Source organism: Micromys minutus, assembly GCF_963924665.1.
Source record: "Micromys minutus genome assembly, chromosome: 16".
In the NCBI taxonomy this organism is placed as follows: Eukaryota; Metazoa; Chordata; class Mammalia; order Rodentia; family Muridae; genus Micromys; species Micromys minutus.
Window position 1 is genome coordinate 19,953,510 of NC_137985.1, and position 22,434 is coordinate 19,975,943.

Genomic DNA, 22,434 nt, shown 5'->3' on the forward strand with positions numbered 1-22,434 from the left:
TGTTTTTTTGTTCTTGAGGATGGATTTCGCTATTCTAGGTCTTTTGTTATTCCATATGAAATTGCACATTGATCTTTCCAATTCCATGAAGAACTGGGTTGGAATTTTGATGGGGATTGCATTGAATCTGTAGATTGCTTTTGGTAGGATGGCCATTTTTAAAATGTTGATTTTTCCAATCCATGAGCATGGGAGATCTTTCCATTTTCTGAGATCCTCCTCAATTTCTTTCTTTAAAGGTTTGAAGTTCTTGTCATACAGGTCCTTCACTTGCTTAGTTAGAGTCACACCAAGGTATTTCATAGTTTTGTGACGATTGTAAAGGGTATCTTTTCCCTAATTTCTTTCTCCACATGTTTGTCCTTTGAGTATACTAAGGCTACTGATTTGTTTGAGTTAATTTTGTATCCAGCCACTTTGCTGAACTTGTTTATCAGCTGTAGGAGTTCTCTGGTGGAATTTTTGGGGTCACTCAAGTACACTATCATGTCATCGGCAAAGAGTGATGTTTTTATCTCTTCCTTTCCGATTTGTATCCCTTTGATCTCCTTTTGCTGTCTAATTGCTCCAGCCAGGACTTCCAGTACTATGTTGAATAGGTAGGGGGAGAGTGGGCAGCCTTGTCGAGTCCCTGATTTTAGTGGGATTGCTTCAAGTTTCTCGCCATTAAGTTTGATGTTGGCTGTTGGTTTGCTGTATATTGCTTTTATTATGTTTTAGTATGGACATGGGATTCCTGTTCTTTCCAGGACTTTTAACATGAAGGGGTGTTGGATTTTGTCAATGCTTTCTCAGCATCTAGTGAGATGACCATGTGATTTGATCTTTGAGTTTGTATATATGGTGGATTACATTGATGGATTTTCTTATATTAAACCATCCCTGCATCCCAGGGATGAAGCCTACTTGGTCATGATGAATGATCGTTTTGATGTGTTCTTGGATTCAGTTTGCAAGTATTTTGTTGAGTATTTTTGCACCAATGTTCATAAGTGAGATTGGTCTGAAGTTCTCTTTCCTTGTAGGGTCTTTGTGTGGTTTAGGTACGAGGGTTATTGTAGCCTCAAAAAATGAGTTATGTAGTATTCCATCTGATTCTATCTTTTGGAATAGTTTGGAGAGTATTGGTGTTATATCCCCAATAAATGTCTGATAAAATTCTGCACTGAACCCGTCTTGACCTGGGCTTTTTTTGGTTGGGAGGCTTTTGATGACTTCTATTTCTTTAGGTGTTATAGGGTTATTTCGATGGTTTACTTGGTCCTGGTTTAACTTTAGGATCTTGTATCTGTCTAGGAAGTCGTCCATTTCCTCCAGATTTTCCAATTTTGTGGAGTATAAGTTTTTGTAGTAGGATCTGATGATTTCTTGAATTTCCTCAGTTTCAGTTGTTATGTCGCCACTTTCCTTTCTGATTTTGTTAATTTGGATACTCTCTCTTTGCCCTCTAGTTAGTCTGGCTAGGGGTTTATAAATCTTGTTGATTTTCTCAAAGAACCAACTCTTTGTTTTGTTGATTTTTTCAATGGTTCTTTTTTATTCTATTTGGTCTATTTCTGCCCTAATTTTGATTATTTCTTGCGGTCTACTCTTTTTGGGTATATCTACTTCCTTTTGTTCTAGGGCTTTTAGCTGTGCTGTCAGGTTGCTGATTTAAGATCTCTCCAGTTTCTTTTTGGAAGCACTTAGGGCTATGAGTTTTGCTCGCAGTACTGCTTTCATAGCATCACATAGGTTTGGGTATGTTGTGTTTTTGTTTTCATTGAATTCTAGAAAATCCTTAATTTCTTTCTTTATTTCTTCTTTGACCCTGCTATCGTTTAACAGAGCATTGTTTAGTTTCCATGTGTAAGTGGGCTTTTTGTTGTCTTTGTTGTTGTTAAAGACCAGCTGTAGACCATGGTGATCTGATAGGATGCAGAAGAGTATTTCAATCTTCTTATATCGATGGAGGCTCGTTCTGTGTCCAATTATGTGGTCAATTTTCGAGAGAGTGCCATGGGGTGGTGAGAAGAAGGTGTATTCTTTTACTTTAGGATGATATGTTCTGTATATATCTATTAATTCCAGTCGGTTCAAAGTCTCTGCTAGTTTTGCAGTGTCCTTGTTCAGTTTCTGTTTCCATGATCTGTGCATTGGTGAGAGTGGGGTATTAAAGTCTCTCACTATTATTGTGTGGGGTGAAATGTATTTTTTGAGCTTTAGTACGGTTTCTTTTATGAATGTGGGTGCTTTTTTATTTGGAGCATATATGTTAAGGTTTGAGAGTTCCTCCTGACAGATTTCCCCGGTAATGAGTAAAAAGTGTCCTTCCTTATCTTTTTTGATAACTTTTGGTTGGAAATTTACTTTATTTGATATTAGAATAGCCACTCCAGCTAGCTTCTTGGAGCTGTTTGCTTGGAAGTTTTTTTCCTACCCTTTTACTCTGAGATACTGTCTGTCTTTGTCTCTGAGATGAGTTTCCTGTATGCAGCAAAAGGCTGGATTTTGTTTATGTGTCCAGTCTGATAGCCTATGTCTCTTTATTGGGTAGTTGAGTCCATTTATGTTAATAGATGTCAAGGAATAGTTGTTTCTGTTTCCTGCCATTATTGCTTTTGTGGATTGAGTTGTGTCTGTGTCTTTTTCTTCTTTTAGTTTTCTTGTTTAGGAGTTTTCTTGTTTTTACTAGGCTGTATTTTCCCTCATTGTATTGGGTTTTCCACCTATAATTCGTTGTAGTGCTGGGTTTGTGGTCAGATATTGTGTAAATTTTGATTTGTCTTGAAATCTCTTCATCTCTCCATCTATGGTGATTGATAGTTTTGCTGGGTATAGCAGCTTGGGGTTGCACTTGTGCTCTCTTAGGTTGTGCATGATGTCTGTCCAGGCTCTTCTAGCTTACATAGTCTGTGTTGAGAAACCGGGTGTGAGTCTGCTTGGCCTGCCTTTATATGTTACCTGACCTTTTTCCCTTACTGCTTTTAGTATTCTTTCTTTGCTTTGGGCACGTGATGTTTTTAATATTATGTGTCGGGAGGTATTTCTTTTCTGGTCCTACCTATTTCGAGTTCTGAAGGCTTCTTTTATGCTCATGGTCATCTCATTCTTGAGGGTAGGGAAGTTTTCTTCTACGATTTTGTTGAAGATATTTACTGTGCCTCTTAGTTGATACTCTTCTCCCTCTTCTATTCCTATTATCCTTAAGTTCGGTCTTCTCATTGTTTCCTGGATTTCCTGGACATTTTGGGTTAGGAGCTTTTTGTTTTTTACATCTTCTCTGGCTGTTTTGTCTATGTTTACAATGTTGTCTTCTGCCCCCAAGATTCTCTCTTCCATCTCTTGTAATCTATTGGAAATGCTTGCTTTTGTGACTCCTGATTTCTTTTTTAGGTGTTCTACCTCTAGGGTTATCTCTTTTATTGTTTTCTTTATTATGTCAATTTCCGTTTTAAATTCTCTCTTCCATTCCTTCATCTCTTTGGTTGTGTTTTCCTGTAGTTCTTTGAGTTTTTTTCTTGTTTCCTCTTTAAAATCTGCTGAATCTTTTTGCTTTTCCTTCCTTTCTTGTTTAATTATCTCTATCAGCATCTTGAGGTATGATTTCAGGTCTGTGTCTTCTTTTTCTGGAGTGTTTGGAATTCCGATTTTCGCTGTTATGGGAGAGCTGGGTTCTGGTGTTGCTAGATTGTCTTGGTTTCCTTGGGATATACTCTTTCGCTTTCCTCTTGCCATTTTGTTGTCAGTGATATGTTCTTGCCTTTCCCTTGTATCTGGTCTGTGTCCCTGGATCTCCACTGGTCCACGTGGCAGATGGGCCGAGCCCTGTTCTATGCCTCAGAGTCGCCGGGTGGGAACAGAAGTACCAAAGTTCTGTTCCTGGTCGCTTGCTTAGGCATGGCAGGGCAGGGCAAGGCAGGGGTTGCACTTTCCGTGTGCACTCTGCAGAGATCTCTCTGCTCCCCGGCAGCCTAGGTCTCCCACTCACCAGTTGTTCAGCCTTTACGAGCTGCCTTTCCAGGTGGCAGATGTGCCAGGCTCTGTTCTGCGTCCTGAAGTCGCCGCTGGGTGGAAACAGAAGTTCCAAAGTTCTGTTACTGGTCGCTGGATCAGGCAGGGCAAGGCAGGGCAAGGCAGGGTGTGCACTTTCTGTGTGCACTCCGCAGAGATCTCTCTGCTCCCTGGCAGCCCAGGTCTCCCACCCACCAGTTGCTCAGCCTCTACGAGCTGCCGTTCCGGGTGGCAGATGGGCCAGGCTCCGCTCTGTGCCCTGAAGTCACCGCCGGGTGGAAACAGAAGTTTCAGAGTTCTGTTCAAAGGCTTTGTTTTAAATACTCTTTGTTTTAATGAGAAAGATTAAGCCAGTTATACTTACAGTAGGAAATAGTATCTTATATTATTTCAGGACCCCATTGTCACTGTTCTCTTTGGAGTTTTGTTCGTTGAGGATTTGTTTCAGATAAACCTAGTAATTGTGGGAAACTGAAAGAGTATTCTTTCCGGACATTTGCGCCCTAACCTTGGGAATCTATGCCTGCTACACACCATATGTGACAGAGAAAGAATTGACACATGTGACAAAGAATATGAAATGTGGGATTATCTTAAATTAATTTAGGGAATCTTAAAGTGCAATCATAAGATGAAAAACAGATCTGACATATAAGCAGAAGAGGCGGGACACTATGGCACACAGGAAGGAACTGCACTGAAGTCTACTGGGGTAAAATGCTGGCAACTAGCTGAAGCTTAAAGAAAGTGGGGATAGATTCTTCCCCTAGAGCCTCCTGAAGAGGAATGATCCTGCAAACATCTTGACTTGGAGTAGTAGAATTGTCTTAGACTTCTCCTCTCCAGAACTCTGGAGGTAATAAACTGATGTTGTTTAAGACACCAAGCCTATAGCTACTTTCTATAAGAAACACAGAAGACAAAAAAGTTAATTTTTCTCCATTTTAAATGTTTTCTCCATTTACTTGATTATAACTTACCTTTCAACTTCAGATGTATTGCTATCAAAGGCAGACAAAAAACTATGCATGACTCAACAAGACTTTTCTCGTTTTCCTCTCTCTCCTCAAAGCTATCCAGGTTCTCTTCTGAAATGTCACATCACACATTCCTAACTGTCTGGGGATCACTTTGCATTTTGAGGCTTTCTTTGCATGTCACAGTTATTTTGTCCCTTTTCTTCTTAATTTTGAAACAGTTCTTATTCAGCTGGCATCTCCTGCTGAGGACTCTGGAGAGGGGGGAATAAGGGGTGTTATATTCCCTTCCTTTATATATATCCAAAAATAAACTGTTCTGTGCATTGGCACCAAAATGAAATTTACAAAATTCTTGGATCACACTTTTTCTTTCAAAACTCTGAACGCATTCTCTGGCATTTACTTTTTATAGAGAAGCATGATAATTTGAGATGTATTTTTTTTAATATCTTTATTTTATTTTATCACACCTAGATGTCTGGAGATGTTTTATCTCAGAAGTTAAATATTCTTTTCACCTGTGTCTCCACATCTGTCTCTTTTTGGGTTATATTGCTTGCAGCCCTGAAAACCTGTGTCAGTACCTATTCTTCCTGTCCCAGATTCTGAACTGTGTAAATCACCCCAACTCAAAACAGGACAGACGATTAAGACCCACATCTGCCCAGCACATTCCTCTTTCTGGATGACTTATCCTTTCCCATCTTTCTCTCAGCCTCAGCCATGTTTAACACAGAGAAACATTATCAGTTCTCTCTAAGGAGGCAATAGCTTGACATTTTTTAAAACTTGACTATTCTTTGCCTGTTTCTACCTCAGCTACTTTTTACACAAGAGAATTTAATTTTTATGTCCTTCAGATGAGGGGGATAATATCAGTCTCTGATCATTCTTTACCACACTCTCCCAACAACACTGATGATGGAGAGCATGTGTGGTTATGTTATAAACACACACACACACACACACAGAGAGAGAGAGAGAGAGAGAGAGAGAGAGAGAGAGAGAGAGAGAATAGGGTATATAGTCCCTGACTTCTGATGATCCAGTTATGTGACTGTTAGACTGTTTGATGGTATAAACTTGGAATTATGGTTTTCATGTTCAACAACATGACCCTTAGATAGTCTGTGTGTGTGTGTGTGTGTGATAATTTTGCCTGACTAGAGGCTACTATATGGTTATATATATATATATATATATATATATATATATATATATATATATATATATACATATATATGCATATATATATATTATAAGGTAAGCTATGATATTCAAAGGATTGGTGCCAAATACATTATCAAACAATAACATTTCAAGTAAAGATAGCTTTATCCTAAATTGAAGTACAATTATAATTGGCTGGTATTTGTCTGAACTGCAGAAAGTATGACAAAGGAACAAATCCCAAACAAATGTAATAACTAAAGAGAAATTTAGACTCTGGACCATACACTACCATCTTATATGGCCTCTAGAGTTGACCACAAAAGAAAATTTCTTACTGGCTTGTAGAAATTGCCTTCTGGTTACTCAGAAATTTTTCCATTGAGATCATACTTTATGACATGCCTCATTTAACCAGATTCTACATAGGAACCCTTTGGGGAAGAGAGATCAAATTAATCTCAATGTCTTCCTCTATAGAGAACGCAACTAAGTCTCTGCCTGAACTATTAAGAGGGTATGGATGAGGATACTTGGAGAAGAGTCAGAATAGAGAAGAACCTTAGGCTGCATCCAGCTCTGACAAAGACTGAGGGGAAGGCAGTGTGGGTAGGGGTGGAGACTCTCTGTGGGTGGTCCTAGGGAAAATGGCTAGAACAGCATGTGGACTCTGAGAAATCAGAAAGCTTCCTTTACCTCTCAACTACTCTTGCTGATAAAAGGCAAAATGAACTTTTATTTCTGCACCATTCTGGAATGTCGAATGTGACAGAGAAAATTAGTTTATCTTTAAAAATCAATTACAGATAAATGTGCCATGCAATTGGCAAGAAAAAGTGATCTTCAAATATAGGATGTCCAAGAAGCCAGTTGAACACACAGAAAGAGCTGTGAACATTCCAACCCTATCCCCAGTAGCAACACAGAGTTCTGCAGCAAAGCCTAGATCTGCTTTCAGTGTGGAGGGCCATGCAGCCTCTCTACCTTAACCCACACCTCACTGGTACCTTGATTCAATCCCTGGCTTCTAAGTACCAAGAATACCATGTGCAAGTCCTCTCCCATGTGAGGTCACACATGTCCTCTGGTTCTCGTCCTTAGGTTGTCCTGCTCTATGCTTCTACATACGTCCTGGTGTCCCTCAGCATAGACAGATACCATGCCATCGTTTACCCCATGAAATTTCTTCAAGGAGGTGAGCAAACATTCTTTTGTAAAGATTCTTTTATGGGGTTGGGATATTTTTGCTATTGATTTTTTTTCTCTGACCCCACCTCCCTACTCCCATTCTCTTTCTCCTCTTTCTTCACTGTCTAATGGGTCAGAGGTTCCAAAATTATAGCAAGACAGTTTGGGTGGCAGAGGAATAGAGGAATCCTACCTGATCCTCACTCCATAAGAGAATTCCTTAGTGGACCAAAGCTGACGCTGCACTTCCATCTAGCTGCATAAGGTCCCTCTAGCAAGCATACTCTAACAACAAAACGGGTGCTGTGCCTTCAGGTTCTTCCCTTTCAAGAAACAAATACCTACCCCTCTTTATCCTCAAACCACAAAGCTGAAAAGGTATTTCTAATCTATCGAAAACAAAGGAACTTCTCCCTGGTTTAAGATCCCTGAAAAAGAAAACCAGGTGGCCAATCGTTTTCTCAGTTGATGCTCAAGGTAGTGAGCGGTGTTAGGGACACTGCTTGATGATGTACATGGTGCAGGAAGAGGGGAGGGGCTCAGGAAACTTTGGGTCCTGAGGGGGAGGGCATCATGAAGGTTCCAGAACTCTCCAACAAGGTGGGAGGGATGGAGGCTCTGCATCCATGGGGAACATGGAGTGCTACTGATGGGGTCCCAGGGACCCTCTGTGCTTTGATGATGAGTACTGTGTAAAACCAGCTAGCTGACACACAGCAGGCCTGGCCCATGAGCTCCAAACCTCATGTACCCATAGGAGCTAAAATTTGAATAGGGAAACGAGGAAATCGGGTATTTTTTAGATGTGACAAAAGCGAAATAAAATAAATAATGTATTGAAAAGGCATCCCAGAGAATCCCCACCTAAGAAAGGCAAGTTGAATGAGTGGTCAGAACCTCTTAGTAGCTCTACAGAATGTCGTTGGAGAGCCACAGGATGTGAGGAGCTATGGGAATTGCAATGATTGACCACACATGAGTTCACTTGTACTGCTTTTCAATAAAGTGACAGTGTCCTTAGATAGCAACTGCAGAGAGATTGATTGAAACTACTATTGGTTTTAGGAAACTGGTTTTAAGAATAATTAGTAATGTACCAGCACTGGTGAAAAAAAAAATCTGTGTTAATATGAAAATAATCTCAGACTCTGATAAAACAAATGTTAACAAACTAAATAGGGGACAACAATGCTAGCTAAGTTCCTGTGAGCAAGCACAACATAGCATTAGTAATAGTGTCAGGGGTTGTTGCCCACCCCATGGGGTGGGTCCAAAGCTGGGCTGGTCACTAGATCATTCTCTGTGACAGCACGTGCTGGCAAGGATATGGTGAAAGGGGAACACTTTCCAATGGTTGGTGGGATTACAAAGTGGTACAACCACCCTGGGAATCAATCTGATGGTTCCTCAGAAAACTGGAAATAAATCTACCTGAAGACCCAGCTATACTGGCAAATACCCAAAAGATTCTCCACCATATCGCAAAGACCCATGGCCCATTATTTTCATAGTAGTCTTATTCAAAGTAGCTAAAAACGGAAACTAATATCTTTCTGATGACAACTTTGACAGACTTAAGAACATTCACTAAAAACAAAACAAAGAAATCAAAAACAGAAAAGATAAGAACATAGGTAAGGAAACATTAAGAATATCCACTGAAAATAAGACAAAGAAAAAACATAAACAAAGATTAATAAGCAAAGAAACAATTACAAGACACACTGCTAATTAAAGAATTGCAAGGTTAAACATGGAGAGAAAAAATTGTATCAGCCAGCTAAATGAGATTTAAAAAGAATGTTCTTGTAGCTGGGGAACGGTGGGATGTAGGTGGGCCTGTACCCTCATGTAGAAGTTGTATACTGTACAGGGCATTATATACATCTGAAAAAACTGAGGCTATAGGAGACACTGACAGGTCCCAGTGGCTTTCAGTCTCTACAGAGAACCCTGTGTGCTCCCCAAGGATGTCCCCAGGTGCCCAGGCATCTTTCTCTTTTCTTTAAGCAGAGAAGCAAGCCAAAGTCCTCATCGGAATAGCGTGGAGCCTCTCGTTCCTGTTCTCCATTCCCACACTGATCATATTTGGGAAAAGGACACTTGCCAATGGTGAAGTTCAGTGCTGGGCACTGTGGCCAGATGACTCCTACTGGACCCCGTACATGACCATTGTCGCCTTTCTGGTATACTTCATCCCCTTGACAATTATAAGGTGAGAGGCCAGTGGGCTGCACCCTGCCTGCACACTGTTCAACTTTGTCCCATCAGATCAATCTCTGTTCCAGACTCCTTGTGGGAACTTGTTGGGATGCAGGATTCTATCTCCTGCTACCATTGGCTAAACCCAGTTCTGCAGAAGCAGAGTCAGGAGAGGAGAGCATTTATTAAGGATGCGCTCAGACACGTACATTGTGCCAAGTGCCTGGGTGTCATCTTTCACGGCGCCACACGGTGAAACAAATGACTTCATTTTATGAAAATGAAAAGTAGAGATCTGAGCGGTTAAGGAACTTAGCATTACACTGGACTGAAAACTTAGTCTGTCTGATTGCACACCCTGCTCTTTCTGTTATATCATAATCATAGAACCCTTCACATACGACTCGTAACACTAAATTTGGGGATATTGGAATTGAAAAGACAGACACACTTGAAACAAACTGAACTCCAACATGCGGTAGAATGTTAGTATATGCTTGAGTATATGGGAGTGCGCTTCAATGTCAGAGAAAAGAAGGTCATGGCTTCCCATAGCGGGATGTAGAACAAGGAGGCATCGTTTATTGCAAAAAGCCTTAGCAATCAAGTCACAGAATGGAACTTATTCTTGATGCCTCAGACAACCAGAGCAGACTGCTCAAAGGACTTTTTTTGAAGTAACAAACTAACATCCATATTTGTTGCAACTTGCTGCCCTCCTCTTCAGCAATTTGCAGGAGAGAGGTCTGGGTGGAAAGGTGAAGGTCTGAGTAACCAGCTGGGAGGTAAGAAGCAGCAACAGAAGCACAAGTTCCAAGTGGCTGGGTGTGGGTGGGGCTTCACTTTGATTTCTCAGCCTTCATTAAGTCACGCCTTCTGAGTCCAGCACTTACTGGAAGGTGCCAGCAGCAGGAGACCCAGGCCAATTGGTCAAGAGGTCTGTGACTCTGAGATTTCTTTTCTACATTCCTTTGGCTGCTTTTTGCAGTAGGACTGCTCTTTCAGACTGCTTGCTGCTTGACTCGTGGTTTGCTAGTGTGCTTGAAAAGTCAAGGTGAATTTGTTTGGAAAATTGTTTCGAAGGGGTGTTTCATTCCCTCTCACTGCAGCAGCGCCTCCATTAGAATTGTGCCTGCTTCCTGGCTGCTGGTGACCTTCTGTGTCCTTGAGCTTCTTGGAAGTATCTTCTGTTTGTCTGAAAGCCAGAGGGTCAACCACCAGCTTTACTCCATTCTAAGCTAAGAGCTGGCTTCTCCCAGGGGGACAAGGCATTCTCCACTTCCTGAAGCAATCTCAACCACACACTGCACTAGCTAGTCCCCCCACCCACCCCCTAGCCACCATCTCTCTGTCTGTTTTGCATTCTCTCTGTCTTTCTTCCTGTCTTTCTCCTTTTCTCCTATTCTTCCTCCTCTCTTCTCCATCTTTCTTTCTTTTCTTCTTTTTTCTTTATTCTGACCACTCCTGACTTGATTCCATTGTTGATAACCCGATTGAGGTAAGGTTAAATAAATTTAATTCCAAACTTAAACAAAGAAACAACACGATGGTGTACAGAGGCAGGTGTAGCCATGCCTCTGACTTCTTTCCCATGCTAAATTGCTAAGTACATGTCTCTAAATGTGCTATGGTGGAATACAAAAACAAACAAACAAAACAAAAAAAAACAGAATTTTGGAGGAGGGGTGTTGGTGATTAGTGCTACTTTGTTGTTCTATTTTTTGGGGAGTGTATTTGTTTTGTTTGGGAGACCTGACATTTTGTGGAGATCCTGTAAGTAGCTACATAGCCCAGGCTAGCCTACCACTCACTACATCACCTACTTCAGCCTCACAAATGGTGGGAATACAGAGGTGAGCCACCATATCTAGCGTCCTTTTGTGTTTTAGGTTGCATTTCCTTCATAAAAAATGAGGTGAACACATTTGTGTTTTTTATTACCACTTTTGTGTGTACCGACAGCCTTTTCCATTTGTAATGAGTTGTGAAGGGGTTACTGTTAGCCACTGCAAGTGCTGATGGACCCCCTTGTGCATTCTGCTCCCCCATTCTTTAGAGCACACCTCATCTCTCACCCAAGCACCCTCATTACTCACCACGCCTCATGCCAATCCCAGGACCACCCTGCCTTGGGTCGTCCACACTCCTTCACAGCCTTCATTTCTCTTTTCCAGCAAATCCACTGGAGAGTTTTCTCTGCCAGTCCCAGACAAAGAAATACCTAGGGTCTCTACTTCTCCTCATCTATAAATCACTTTCTTCAAGACACCTCTATAACTTTGGAATAATATAAATGCCAGCATCTAATAAATACAGAGTGTTATTATTTCATATCTTGATGTCCAATCTGGTATACAATAAACATTTGGCATATGTTGGACCAGTGTTGGCCAGGTCACCGGGCCCTGTAAAAATAAAAATGACCTGCACTAAGTATTTCACGGATGTGTCATGGCCTCCGTTATGTCTATGTTTATATGTTTCTGCTCTCTCTCTCTCTCTCTCTCTCTCTCTCTCTCTCTCTCTCTCTCTCTCTCTCACACACACACACACACACACACACACTTTTCACATGTATGCTCCTAATGAAACTTCCATGCCTGCATCAGCTTGAGGCATATGTTAGTCCACCCATTAGTATATGTAGAAGGAAAGAAGGAAAGAGAAGGTGAGATATTGCATCACCAGCAGCAAATTCTCTGGAGAGCTGCACATGAATAAAGATGTCACAGTTCCATCATCAACTAAATCAGTTCCCAAGGCGTGAAGTCACTGTCACTGTGACTGACAGACAGCAAAGGCAGCACTCTGTTTTTCTGGGTCAAAACAACTCCTGTGGTTTCACACTTCACTTGGTGGAGTTGTCTAATTGTTGTTTGCCCTGGTATAATTGCTCTGCTTTCTCTGGGCTTATTTTCTCACGACCTAATTGATTACCCACCTTCCTATTACTTTCCTTCTCAGAGACAAAGATGTAGGGCAGAAAAGATCCATGGTCACAATTATAAAGGTACAAGTGGGAAGACAAACATTAGTTACGGAGCACTGGTTTGTGTTATGTGAGGAAAATCCATTCATTTTGCTTGGGCAGTAGGGCTCAGACAGTGGCAAAGGCTCATGGTAAAGCAGTCTCTTGTGGAGTACAAGGCCATGGGAATTAAAAATCCCCAGTGACCTGGCCAGCACTAACCATGACATGAGCCCTAAGGCCAAGGAGAATGGTGGTGCCTGAGTCAGCACATCACACCAGGAAAGGGAGTGACGCCCTAAATACTGTGAGTTAATGGATAGTAAGATTTTCTTGTTTTGAAACAAAACAAAACAAATATTGGTGGATATTTGTGTGAAATGTCCAACCTCCCTTCTATTTCTTCTCCTACATTCTCTTAGCAGCTCCCCTACCCCAGCCCCTGGCACAAACAGGTTCAGGGAAGGCTGGATGATTCAATTCAAGCCAAAGAGGTGAAGAAAATGTCTTCAGGAAAGGGACTCCAATGTCTAACAAGAAGTCTGAAAACAAGGTCACCTCTGCTCTCTCACATCTGTGTTGATGCACTGCCAGCAGGGACAGCTCTAAAGGGAGAGGGGACTTTGGCATCAACAGCTCTGACATTCTCTACCTGTGTATGGAAATGACACAACCACTGACCACAGAATGTGGTTAGTGACCGTAAAAGGGACAGCATTTTTGAGAGGCTCTATTCATGATTGACTCTTATATAGAATGTGAAGTTCTCTGTACTACACTCAGATCTTCCCTGGCAAGTAAACCTTAATTTTAATGTCTCCGATAGGCCTTAACCGTTGAACCTTAGCCTTTCCATCCCTAAAGTAGGGGATTTCTGTTTTGATTTCCATGGCTCTTATATGAACTCAAAAATTAAGAGTTTGTGTACAACACAAAGAGAACTTTCACAACAGGCATAAATTGTTATTTTATGGTCTCCAATGAGTCACCCTGGCATGATTATTAGTTGACTTTCTCCAGAATAGTACAAAAGTTTCCTGCTCATTGCCTACCCCTTTTAAATCTCTACACCTCACAATAGTGTGGGCTACAGCTTAGTATGGACATGGAAGACTATACACTTAGTGTTCAGTGTGATAAATACTTTGGCAAAGTAAGGTTTCTGTGGACAGTGCTTAGCTACATCAAATCTAGCAGAGGCACACCCAGTGAGGGCCCCACTAGGTTTTTATTCCTAATGCAAAGGGGATCCTGTACATCAATCTCAGTGGTCAGAGTTCTTTCTCACATTCTTACACTATTGGCTAATTTGAAATGGCAGTTGATACAAATTGATACAAAAAAATAATTCTGAGCACCAACAATAAGTCTGAACTGATATTGTGACTTCAGAAAGATCTGATCCTAGAGAAATTTGAATTTCTGCCAAGTGGTTTGTTTACAATAATTCTTAAAAGGAGTTTTGTCTTGCATAACCCTTTTATAGAAAGGACAGTCCTTTTTTTTTTTTTTTTAAACTTTTCCTACAAGGTCAAGTTAGCATTAAATTAAAAAAAAAAAAAAAATAGAGATCTTTCCTCAGCTAACCCCTTGTTCTTTAAAGCACTGTGGGTCTGTGCCATTCCAGATCTTTACTGTGGGTAAAAAAATATATACATGTAAAACCAAACATTGAGAAGTGTAATCAACAATTTCACTTTACTACTCTCCTGGGAACCAGAGTTTATGCAGTTTCAGTGAGGAATCAACCTGCAAACACACAGACTCTACCTGTTGCTTCTCCTCAACATTCTGATCCACAATGAAGGCATATAGTCTATCCTGACATCTTCCACAGATGAACCTGCAAGGCTGTGTCTACTGACTGGAATTTCTGCAATCCAAAACCACCTATGAACTGCATTAAAGGATGGGGTGTTTAGATTGTCTTCTATACATTCAGGGGGTAAACTATATTGTTTCAAAACAGAGGTGCTCTCCGACAGAGATAGTTTTCAGTTTTCATGTTTTCAAGAAACTTAAGTCTTCTGAGAAAGTTACCACGATCCAAGACACAGAAGAAACTATATTCAAAACATCGAAGACTGCCTTTCCTTGAGCTGTTTCTAGGTACATGATCTTCAGCACAGGACTGCCATAGACAACCTCTGCATAGCTTGTGTTTCCAACAGGGTGATCCAAGGAAGAGGAGCTGGTCGTCAAAGGGAACATGGTAAACAGCAGTGTTTCACTGCAAGGCAGCATACAAAGTATAATAGAATAAAACAGACCAAAGAAAACGTATCCCAGGTACAAAACAAGGAAGGATGAAAAGCCTGCAATACATTCTTACCAGAGTTCACCATTCAAAAACGTAGGGTCCATATTCACTTGGTTTTCTGGTTCTGATGACTGAGACATCCAGGACAACGATATGCCAAAAAGCAATGAGATAGTAAGAGGCAGGAGGGTGGAACAAGATGAGAAAATGGTGAGAAGATCTGATGCCAGGACAGTGATAGCATCTCATGAAAATGGACTTGCTCGGGTGGGCGGGAGTTAAGCTAAAGAGCAGCTCTCTGTCCTGCCTCATCATTGCCTATGGAGCTATGGCCTCTGGCTACAGCAGCAGGGTAGTGTTTAGAGATTATGATACCACTAAGGAAGAGATTAAATGTACATGTGTTCCAAGAGCATGTGGACTAAAGTTGGGGAGATTAACATGGCTCCCACAAGGGGATAATATGCAGATTTATGAAACATTACCTTTTTTGTTTGATACCTACAGTGTTTGGCACATGTGGTGGTTTGAATGAGAATGACCTCCATAGGTTCATATGCTCAGTCCCAGTTAGTGGAACTCTTTGGGAAAGGTTAGGAGGAGATGTGTCAGTGGGAGGTGGCCTTTGAGGTTATAAAAGCCCACCCCAGGCACTAAATCATTCTCTCTGCTACTGTCTGTGGTTCAGGATGTAAAAGCTCTTAGCTTCTGCCTCATCACCATCGCTGTCTGCTTCCCACCGTGATGATCATGAATTAATCCTTTACAAGCAAGCCCCCAGATAAATGCATTATTTTATAAGAGTTGCTTTATGATATATATATATATATATATATATATATATATATATATATATATATATATATATATTGCAGTAGAGCAGCAACTAAGATATTAGAGAATAAGATAAATTATTCTACAGACAAATATGGTAACATTTGTGTATCAGTCTGGCAACACCTCTTGCTACAGGATGATTTAATTAGGATTAAAATGCAATCTATTCAAATTTTATGACAGTAAATGAATTCCTTGAAATAGAGAGAGAGAGAGAGAGAGAGAGAGAGAGAGAGAGAGAGATAAGGTGTGTACTAACACCAAAGAGATGGAAAGGTAGGTGCAAATTGGGGAGTCATTTTGAAGGGACAGCCCACATTTGCTCACTAGCTAGGTAGAAAAGATGAGAAAAAAGAAGAAAATGGAAAGAAGAAGTTTCTCGAGAATGGCTGTTGCTCTCAAGAAGTAGCTTGCCTGAAACAGTTAGGTGACAAGGATACATACCCCCTGGTTCCATTTGTCCAGATAACTATCAAGAGTAGCCTAACTTTGTGCTCCGTTACTACCTATAAATAAAAGTAGGGCCAATTAGGTCTAAGACTTTAACTCATACGACGATTCTAACTTTAACATCCTACATATCACTAATTGTCACCAGCATTTGAATTCCCAGTGAGTTAAATACTGGGATTATCATTGCTAGGTAGCTTTGATATCTCATGTAGGTTGGGACCTTACCTCTGGGAGTGGCTTGAATATACAATGTCGAATAGAGAGTCATATGGCCTCCTGCTTTGTAGGAGGTTGTAGGACCTTTTACATGGGAAACTCAACTTGAGGAAGTAGATTTTAGAGGAACTGGAAGAAGGGTTTTTTAAGGTTAAGAGCCCGATTCTACTTCCTGTTCTGTCTCTAAACTACCCGAATGTGAGTAACTTGCAGCCTTCCATGACTGCTTACATAGCAGTGAAATATCCTGATTTCCATGTCTTTCGCTTAAACCATGAGCCCAACCCCCATTCCCTGAAGCTGTTGCTTATCAACTCTAGAAAACCAACTAATATACCTTGTATCTCCTTTACCCTGGAAAGTCCTGATTTAATAAATGTTCTATTTAAAGCAAATGCTCACTGATAAACTTTCCTCATTTTTTTTTCTTTTTCTTTTGTCCTTAATAGAGTATTGGGGAAAGTCCCTAGATGGACTATCAGAAGGAAGAGAATGTTCTACCAAGGCCTGGAGTTCCCTGGAGCATGAAAAGGAGCTCCCAGAGAAATAATGAAAAAAATGCAATTAAAAAAAAAAACAAGTTTTAACTTAACATGGTCATTAATTAAGTTATAGTCTAAAGCCCATTAGAATCCATTAGTGCTTTGTCAGCTACTACAAATTGGAATTCTGTGGGGTTTTTTTTAACCACCAATTCTCAAAAGGAAAGATTATGCACTTTAAAAATAAGGCAGTGTTCTGCACCAAAGTTTTTAGTTGAAGTGTTCAGTAAACTTTAAATGTTAAGTAACATTGAGAAGAGTAGAGATTTTTGTATTTATCAAAGGAGACAGGAAATACAAAATTTGCTGATGCGTGTATGCTATTTACATTCTGCTAGCATAGACCTCATCCCTGAGGAGGAGTGAGCTTGAAGAAAAATAGGGAGGGGGGAACAAGAAGAAGGAAGATTATATTCTTAAGTCTACTGATAATCAAGCTTTGTGCTTTTTAAATGTGATCATATTTGACACTCAAAATTGTAAGAAGTTTGTTCTATAGAATCTCAGCTCTGGGTCCTGGTTACTAGCTTCTATGTAATAAGTCATCACAAACCTAAGCACTAAAACAGAGTACATTTTCAATCTTTAGTGCCTCTGGGATGGAGCTTGGACAAAGCTAACTGGGTCTATGTTTTGGCAACATTTACAGGGACAAAGTAGGGGCAAAGGGTGACCAGATGCACAACTGGGGAAGCATCATTCCAAGGTCCCTCATATTTTTCAGAACTAATTTTCCTGGGGCTGTGAGATTAACAGCAGCCCTACCTTGAGAAATAAACACTTATACATTTATTCATCATATCCTCAGGGATGACAACAAACTTAGCTGAAGCAAGTAGCAGATCTCTGTTGAACTCAGGGAGATAGGATCCCACTACTCTAAGAATACAAGGTAGGGACACAAAGGCTGTCCTATACTGAGTAGGTATGGGTACTACTCATGTGATACAGATGCTGTCCTATAGTGAGTGGGTATGGTGACTATTCCTGTGACACCAGCCTTTAGAGAGTGTATTCAGGGGAACTGTAAGCTTGAAGCCAGCCTAGGGTACATAGTGAATATTTTTCTAGTATTCCTTAAGTTTCCTTTGTAATTCTAGACTTTGAAAGCAGGTCCAGGGAATTCCAAAATCAAGCTAACCAGTGCAACAAACTATGTCTTAATTTGGGGTTAAAAAAAAAAGGCCAAACTTCATTGAAAAGGAAGAAGAGAAATATGAGAGACCTTCTGATAGCCATAGGCCTCCACATACCTGCCCCCACAGAGAATGAGAGAGAAAGAAAAAGAGAGAGGGAGGGAGGTAGCAGAGGAATATTAACTAAAACCAAATGTCATATATGGAGTAGACTATCCTTACCGCCAAAGCTGAGTTTGAACTATAATATGCACTGCACTTCTGAACATCTGGATTATTTGAGACCTCTAAATTTTCATCTACTTTTTAAAGACACTAGATGCTTCATGAATTCAATTTTATGGCACCTTCAGTATGATCAAGCATAGTTGTTAGAAATGGTTGAGATCCCTCCCAGTGAATCTTTCTCAAGGGAAATGGAGGTGTTATGCTCTCTGATTCCTCACACTGGCAACTTTTCAGCCATGGTAATGTTCTCTGTGGTTTTTTCTGCAGCGTCATCTATGGCCTTGTGATCCGAACTATTTGGATTAAAAGCAAAGCCCATGAGACAGTGATTTCGAACTGTTCCGGTAAGGCTCTGAATTTCTCAGCTCTTTTCTAAGGTACATCCTACAAAACTTCTTATCTAGCAGTATGAGCTAAGGGTACCTGGATCTACAAGCTTGCTTGGTAATAGGAGGACACAATAGAATTGAACTCCCCCCAGATGTTGCCCAGGAGACTCTGTTTTCCACTCAGCCTCTCTGAAAGCTAGAGGGCTGGCGAGATGATAGAGAATATAAGACCATTGTTGCCCAACCTGAGGACCTTAGTCCAATACCCAGAATTCACATGGTAGAAAGAGATAATGAACCCAAGAAAGAGGAATAAAAAAAGTAAGATGGAAAAAATATGCGGGAGAAGGAGGAAGTTGTTTTGAGATTGTCCAACTATACAAGTAGTTTGTCTGTCCCTTAAAGCAGCTTTTAAAGTATGCCAGATGGGGAGAACCTTGGGAACACAACACATCCACCAAACCTGAAGATGAGCTTCTCCGTTTGGCCTGAATTTAGAAGTGAGTGAATCTACCATCTAACTACTGGATGACTTAAGCCAAGCCTTAAGTCTGGCTCGGCTCAGTCCTTACCTTTTCCCTGACGTTCTACCCCAAACCAGACTGACACTGAGACAGCACTCATGGACCCTTCCTAAGTCCCATTCACTGAACTTAGTTGGATGGCACATATATACAGCCTTTAGGACCTGGGTGTGGCTCTGAATGCCAGGAAGGAGTACTGTGTGTCTGGCTGGGTTACACTGAAGAAGACAAAGTAAACTGATGGGGCAGAAAGAAGACAGATTTCGGGGTTTGTTATGATGTGGCTGTTATGTTGGATGAGACCACTCTGCTTAGGTCTCACACTTCTCCAACCTCGTATATTAACACATTTGTGTGCCCTGCGGGTTCACAATCACAAAAATATCTACAAATGTTTACATACTTAGACTCATATACATATAGCACACACACACACACACACACACACACACTCTCTCTCTCTCTCTCTCTCTCTCACACACTCTCTCTCTCTCTCTCTCTCTCTCTCTCTCTCACACACACACACACACACATGAACATGCACCATTTGAACTTAGACAAGAACCACAAACTACTATACAAAATTCTGGAAGAAGGTGGCTTCTGCTCTGGATCTATCACTGGGAGCTATGCAACTTTACGAAGTCGTGTAACCTCCCTGGGCTCCACTGAGTTAAATAGGCAGCTACATTAGATTAGCTCTAAATCTCTGTTTTGACTTGAGCTCCCTAAATCTCCATAGATGGAGCTTGGCTTACCACACTAGAAGCTTCTTTTCCCATGTGATAGGAAATGCCCAGAGGATCCAGAGGTTTATTTGGCATGAGCCCCACTGTCTCTTTCCCTAGAGACTGTGCAGAGGAATGTAGGTTATGGCACATTCCTCCCAATGCAGGTGCTTATGCTGTGTGTTCCTGTGGGCCAGAAGCACAAGGCAATAGACAGCACATTCAGTGACACAGTGACAGAGGGAGACAAGGGACTTCTCTTTTCCATGGGACATGCTTCCATTTGTTATCTCTCTAATCCCTGCCCAATTTCCAAAGTGGTATTTTATAGATTAAAAAAACAGTTTTCAAGGTGAGGCATCTTTCTGTGTATACACACACACACACACACATAAACACACACACATACATACACACACACACATAAACATACACACATACATACACAAACACATAAACACACACACATACATACACACACATAAACACACACACACACATACATACACACACACACACATACATACACACACACACACATAAACACACGCATATGCGGACATGACCAGGATTCAAACACATTGGACTGATTAAAACACCCATGTTTTCCCCCTTAAACCCAGCCACCTCCCACAAGGAAGAAAATTATAGAAAAGGAAGTGATTAATGACTTTTAAAACAGCTCCAATTTGGAAAAAATAAATAAAATAAAACCTATCTTTATTCAAAATCCATACTCAAGGTCTTCACCCAGTGCCCATCTATAGCACTCCTCTGGAGCAGCCCCAGGCACAATTCTAAAGTATTCGTTCTAGATTTGAAGTTTCCAAGTGTGATTGGGTTGAGGTAGCTGGAGTCCTGTTGTTCTTCTAGATTCAGTCCTTCGACTTGAGATTCCTGCTCATTGCAGAAGGTTGTCATACTCCTCTATGACCATCCCTCCGAGCTCTCACCCTCCCATCCTCAACCCACACAGCTTCTCAGCCAGCACTCCTCATCCAATGAGCTATGGTAAAGGTTACTGCATTTTCCATGAGTTCACCACTCAGGAAAGGGAGCAAGGCACACACAGCCAGAGGTCTGAGGTGATCTTTGTAGGCCTCCCCATCACTGTTGGCAAGCACTTTTCTCTCTCAAGTGTCACTTATGCCTCCCTTCTGATGTTATTTTCTAGTCACAACACTGGACTTCCCTCACTCAGTACTGAATTGGTACAAGACCACTTAGAGTTGTGTGTCCACTACCACGCACAGCATTGCCTTTTCCTAAATTAGAAATGGCTACTGTCAATTTTCACCACTTAATATAATTTTGAGTCTTCATGACACCTGTTTTTAGCTTGTCACCATCTGTGACCTGCTTCTAGAGTGAGGCCAGCTGCTAGTCTCCAAGTCTCACATTCTGTCAGTATTTTATTCATCAATGGACTTTCTTTGACATTCCGCATGTGTCAGAACAGCCAAGCAGCTCAGAGTTGGCTGGTAATGGGATCCCCAGCGGTGTTGGCATACGAGGATTACTGCTCATCAGCAAGGTGCATTGGCTAAGATTAGTGTGAACAGAAGCTCACTTTGTAAACACTGCCTGCCAAGCCCAAGTCACCCTTAGTGTGGAGCCCTTCCTCCTGTTGACAAGCATGTTTATTTTCTCCCACCCAGAGACAAAAAGGAACAGCTTCATATATGACCCGAGACTTTGCCACAAACAGATGGCATAGACTGAAACATTAGACCTCACCGCCTTGCATGTGTTTGAATTCTTAAAGAAACTACACCTTACAGTGTGGGCATTTACAACATGAGGACAGGAGATTAGGGAGAGAGAGCCATGAGACAAAAAAACCATAACATTTCTAGAGGGAACTGAATCTCACCATCACAGCTTTGCTGGTTCAGGATGATCTACACTGTGTCAAACTGTATGTGTCGAATCCTATGAGGCAGAGTGAGGTAGAGAAAAAGAAAACCTTCTGAATACTTAAGTTAGGGTTCTCCTTTGTAGCTTGAAAGCTCTATGATAAACTTAAGTTCTCTCAGCACCAGCTTCTTCTGTAGCTGAGGACAGACAAATGCCTTTCTACACAGAACGATGTCTGAAACAGGACATGCACAAAAATTACAAAGACAGGAACAAATGACTGTTACAGAATTTTTAGCTAAGCAAGATTCCTCAGCATTGATATATTGGTTTCCCAGCTGATCTACAGAATAATAAGATTCCGTATCACTGGCAAATTAAAACTCACTTTATTGAGTCTGATAGATGTTTTAAGACCTCTATTAAGACATAAAATAAGAAAAATTTAAGAGCTGAGAAATCCAAATGATTCCTGGGAAAGTAGAACAAATTAGAAAATGTTTGTTTCAACTGTGAGTCGCTAGTGTCTCCTTGACATGAAATAGATAACAGTAGAAAACAGTATGTGCCTCAAGCACAACTACACACATGTAAGGACTTGAAATATGTCAGAAGATCATGGGGAAAGAATTAAAACTTTACTTCCATTTACAGTCAAAGCATAACTCCAGGGGAATTAATCTTATATGTAAAAAATAATTCTTTAGTCTTTAAAGAAAAGTAAAATAATATCTTCATGACACTGGAAAAGAAGAGACTTTTAAGACAAGATACTTGGTATATTATAGAGCAAATGGAAGTGTATTAGTTTGGCTCTGTTAGC

General features: G+C 40.8%; 1 protein-coding gene across 1 annotated transcript in view; it reads left to right on the forward strand.

Moving 5' to 3' along the window:
* Positions 1 to 22,434, forward strand: part of NPSR1 (neuropeptide S receptor 1) — a gene marked incomplete at both ends in the record, with an annotated part of 208,662 nt that overhangs the window by 175,719 nt on the left and 10,509 nt on the right. The window contains 3 exons of the mRNA XM_080930423.1: positions 7,245 to 7,338; positions 9,345 to 9,546; positions 18,441 to 18,517. Coding sequence (XP_080786549.1) covers positions 7,245 to 7,338; positions 9,345 to 9,546; positions 18,441 to 18,517 — 373 coding nt within the window. The remainder of the gene's footprint in view (positions 1 to 7,244; positions 7,339 to 9,344; positions 9,547 to 18,440; positions 18,518 to 22,434) is intronic.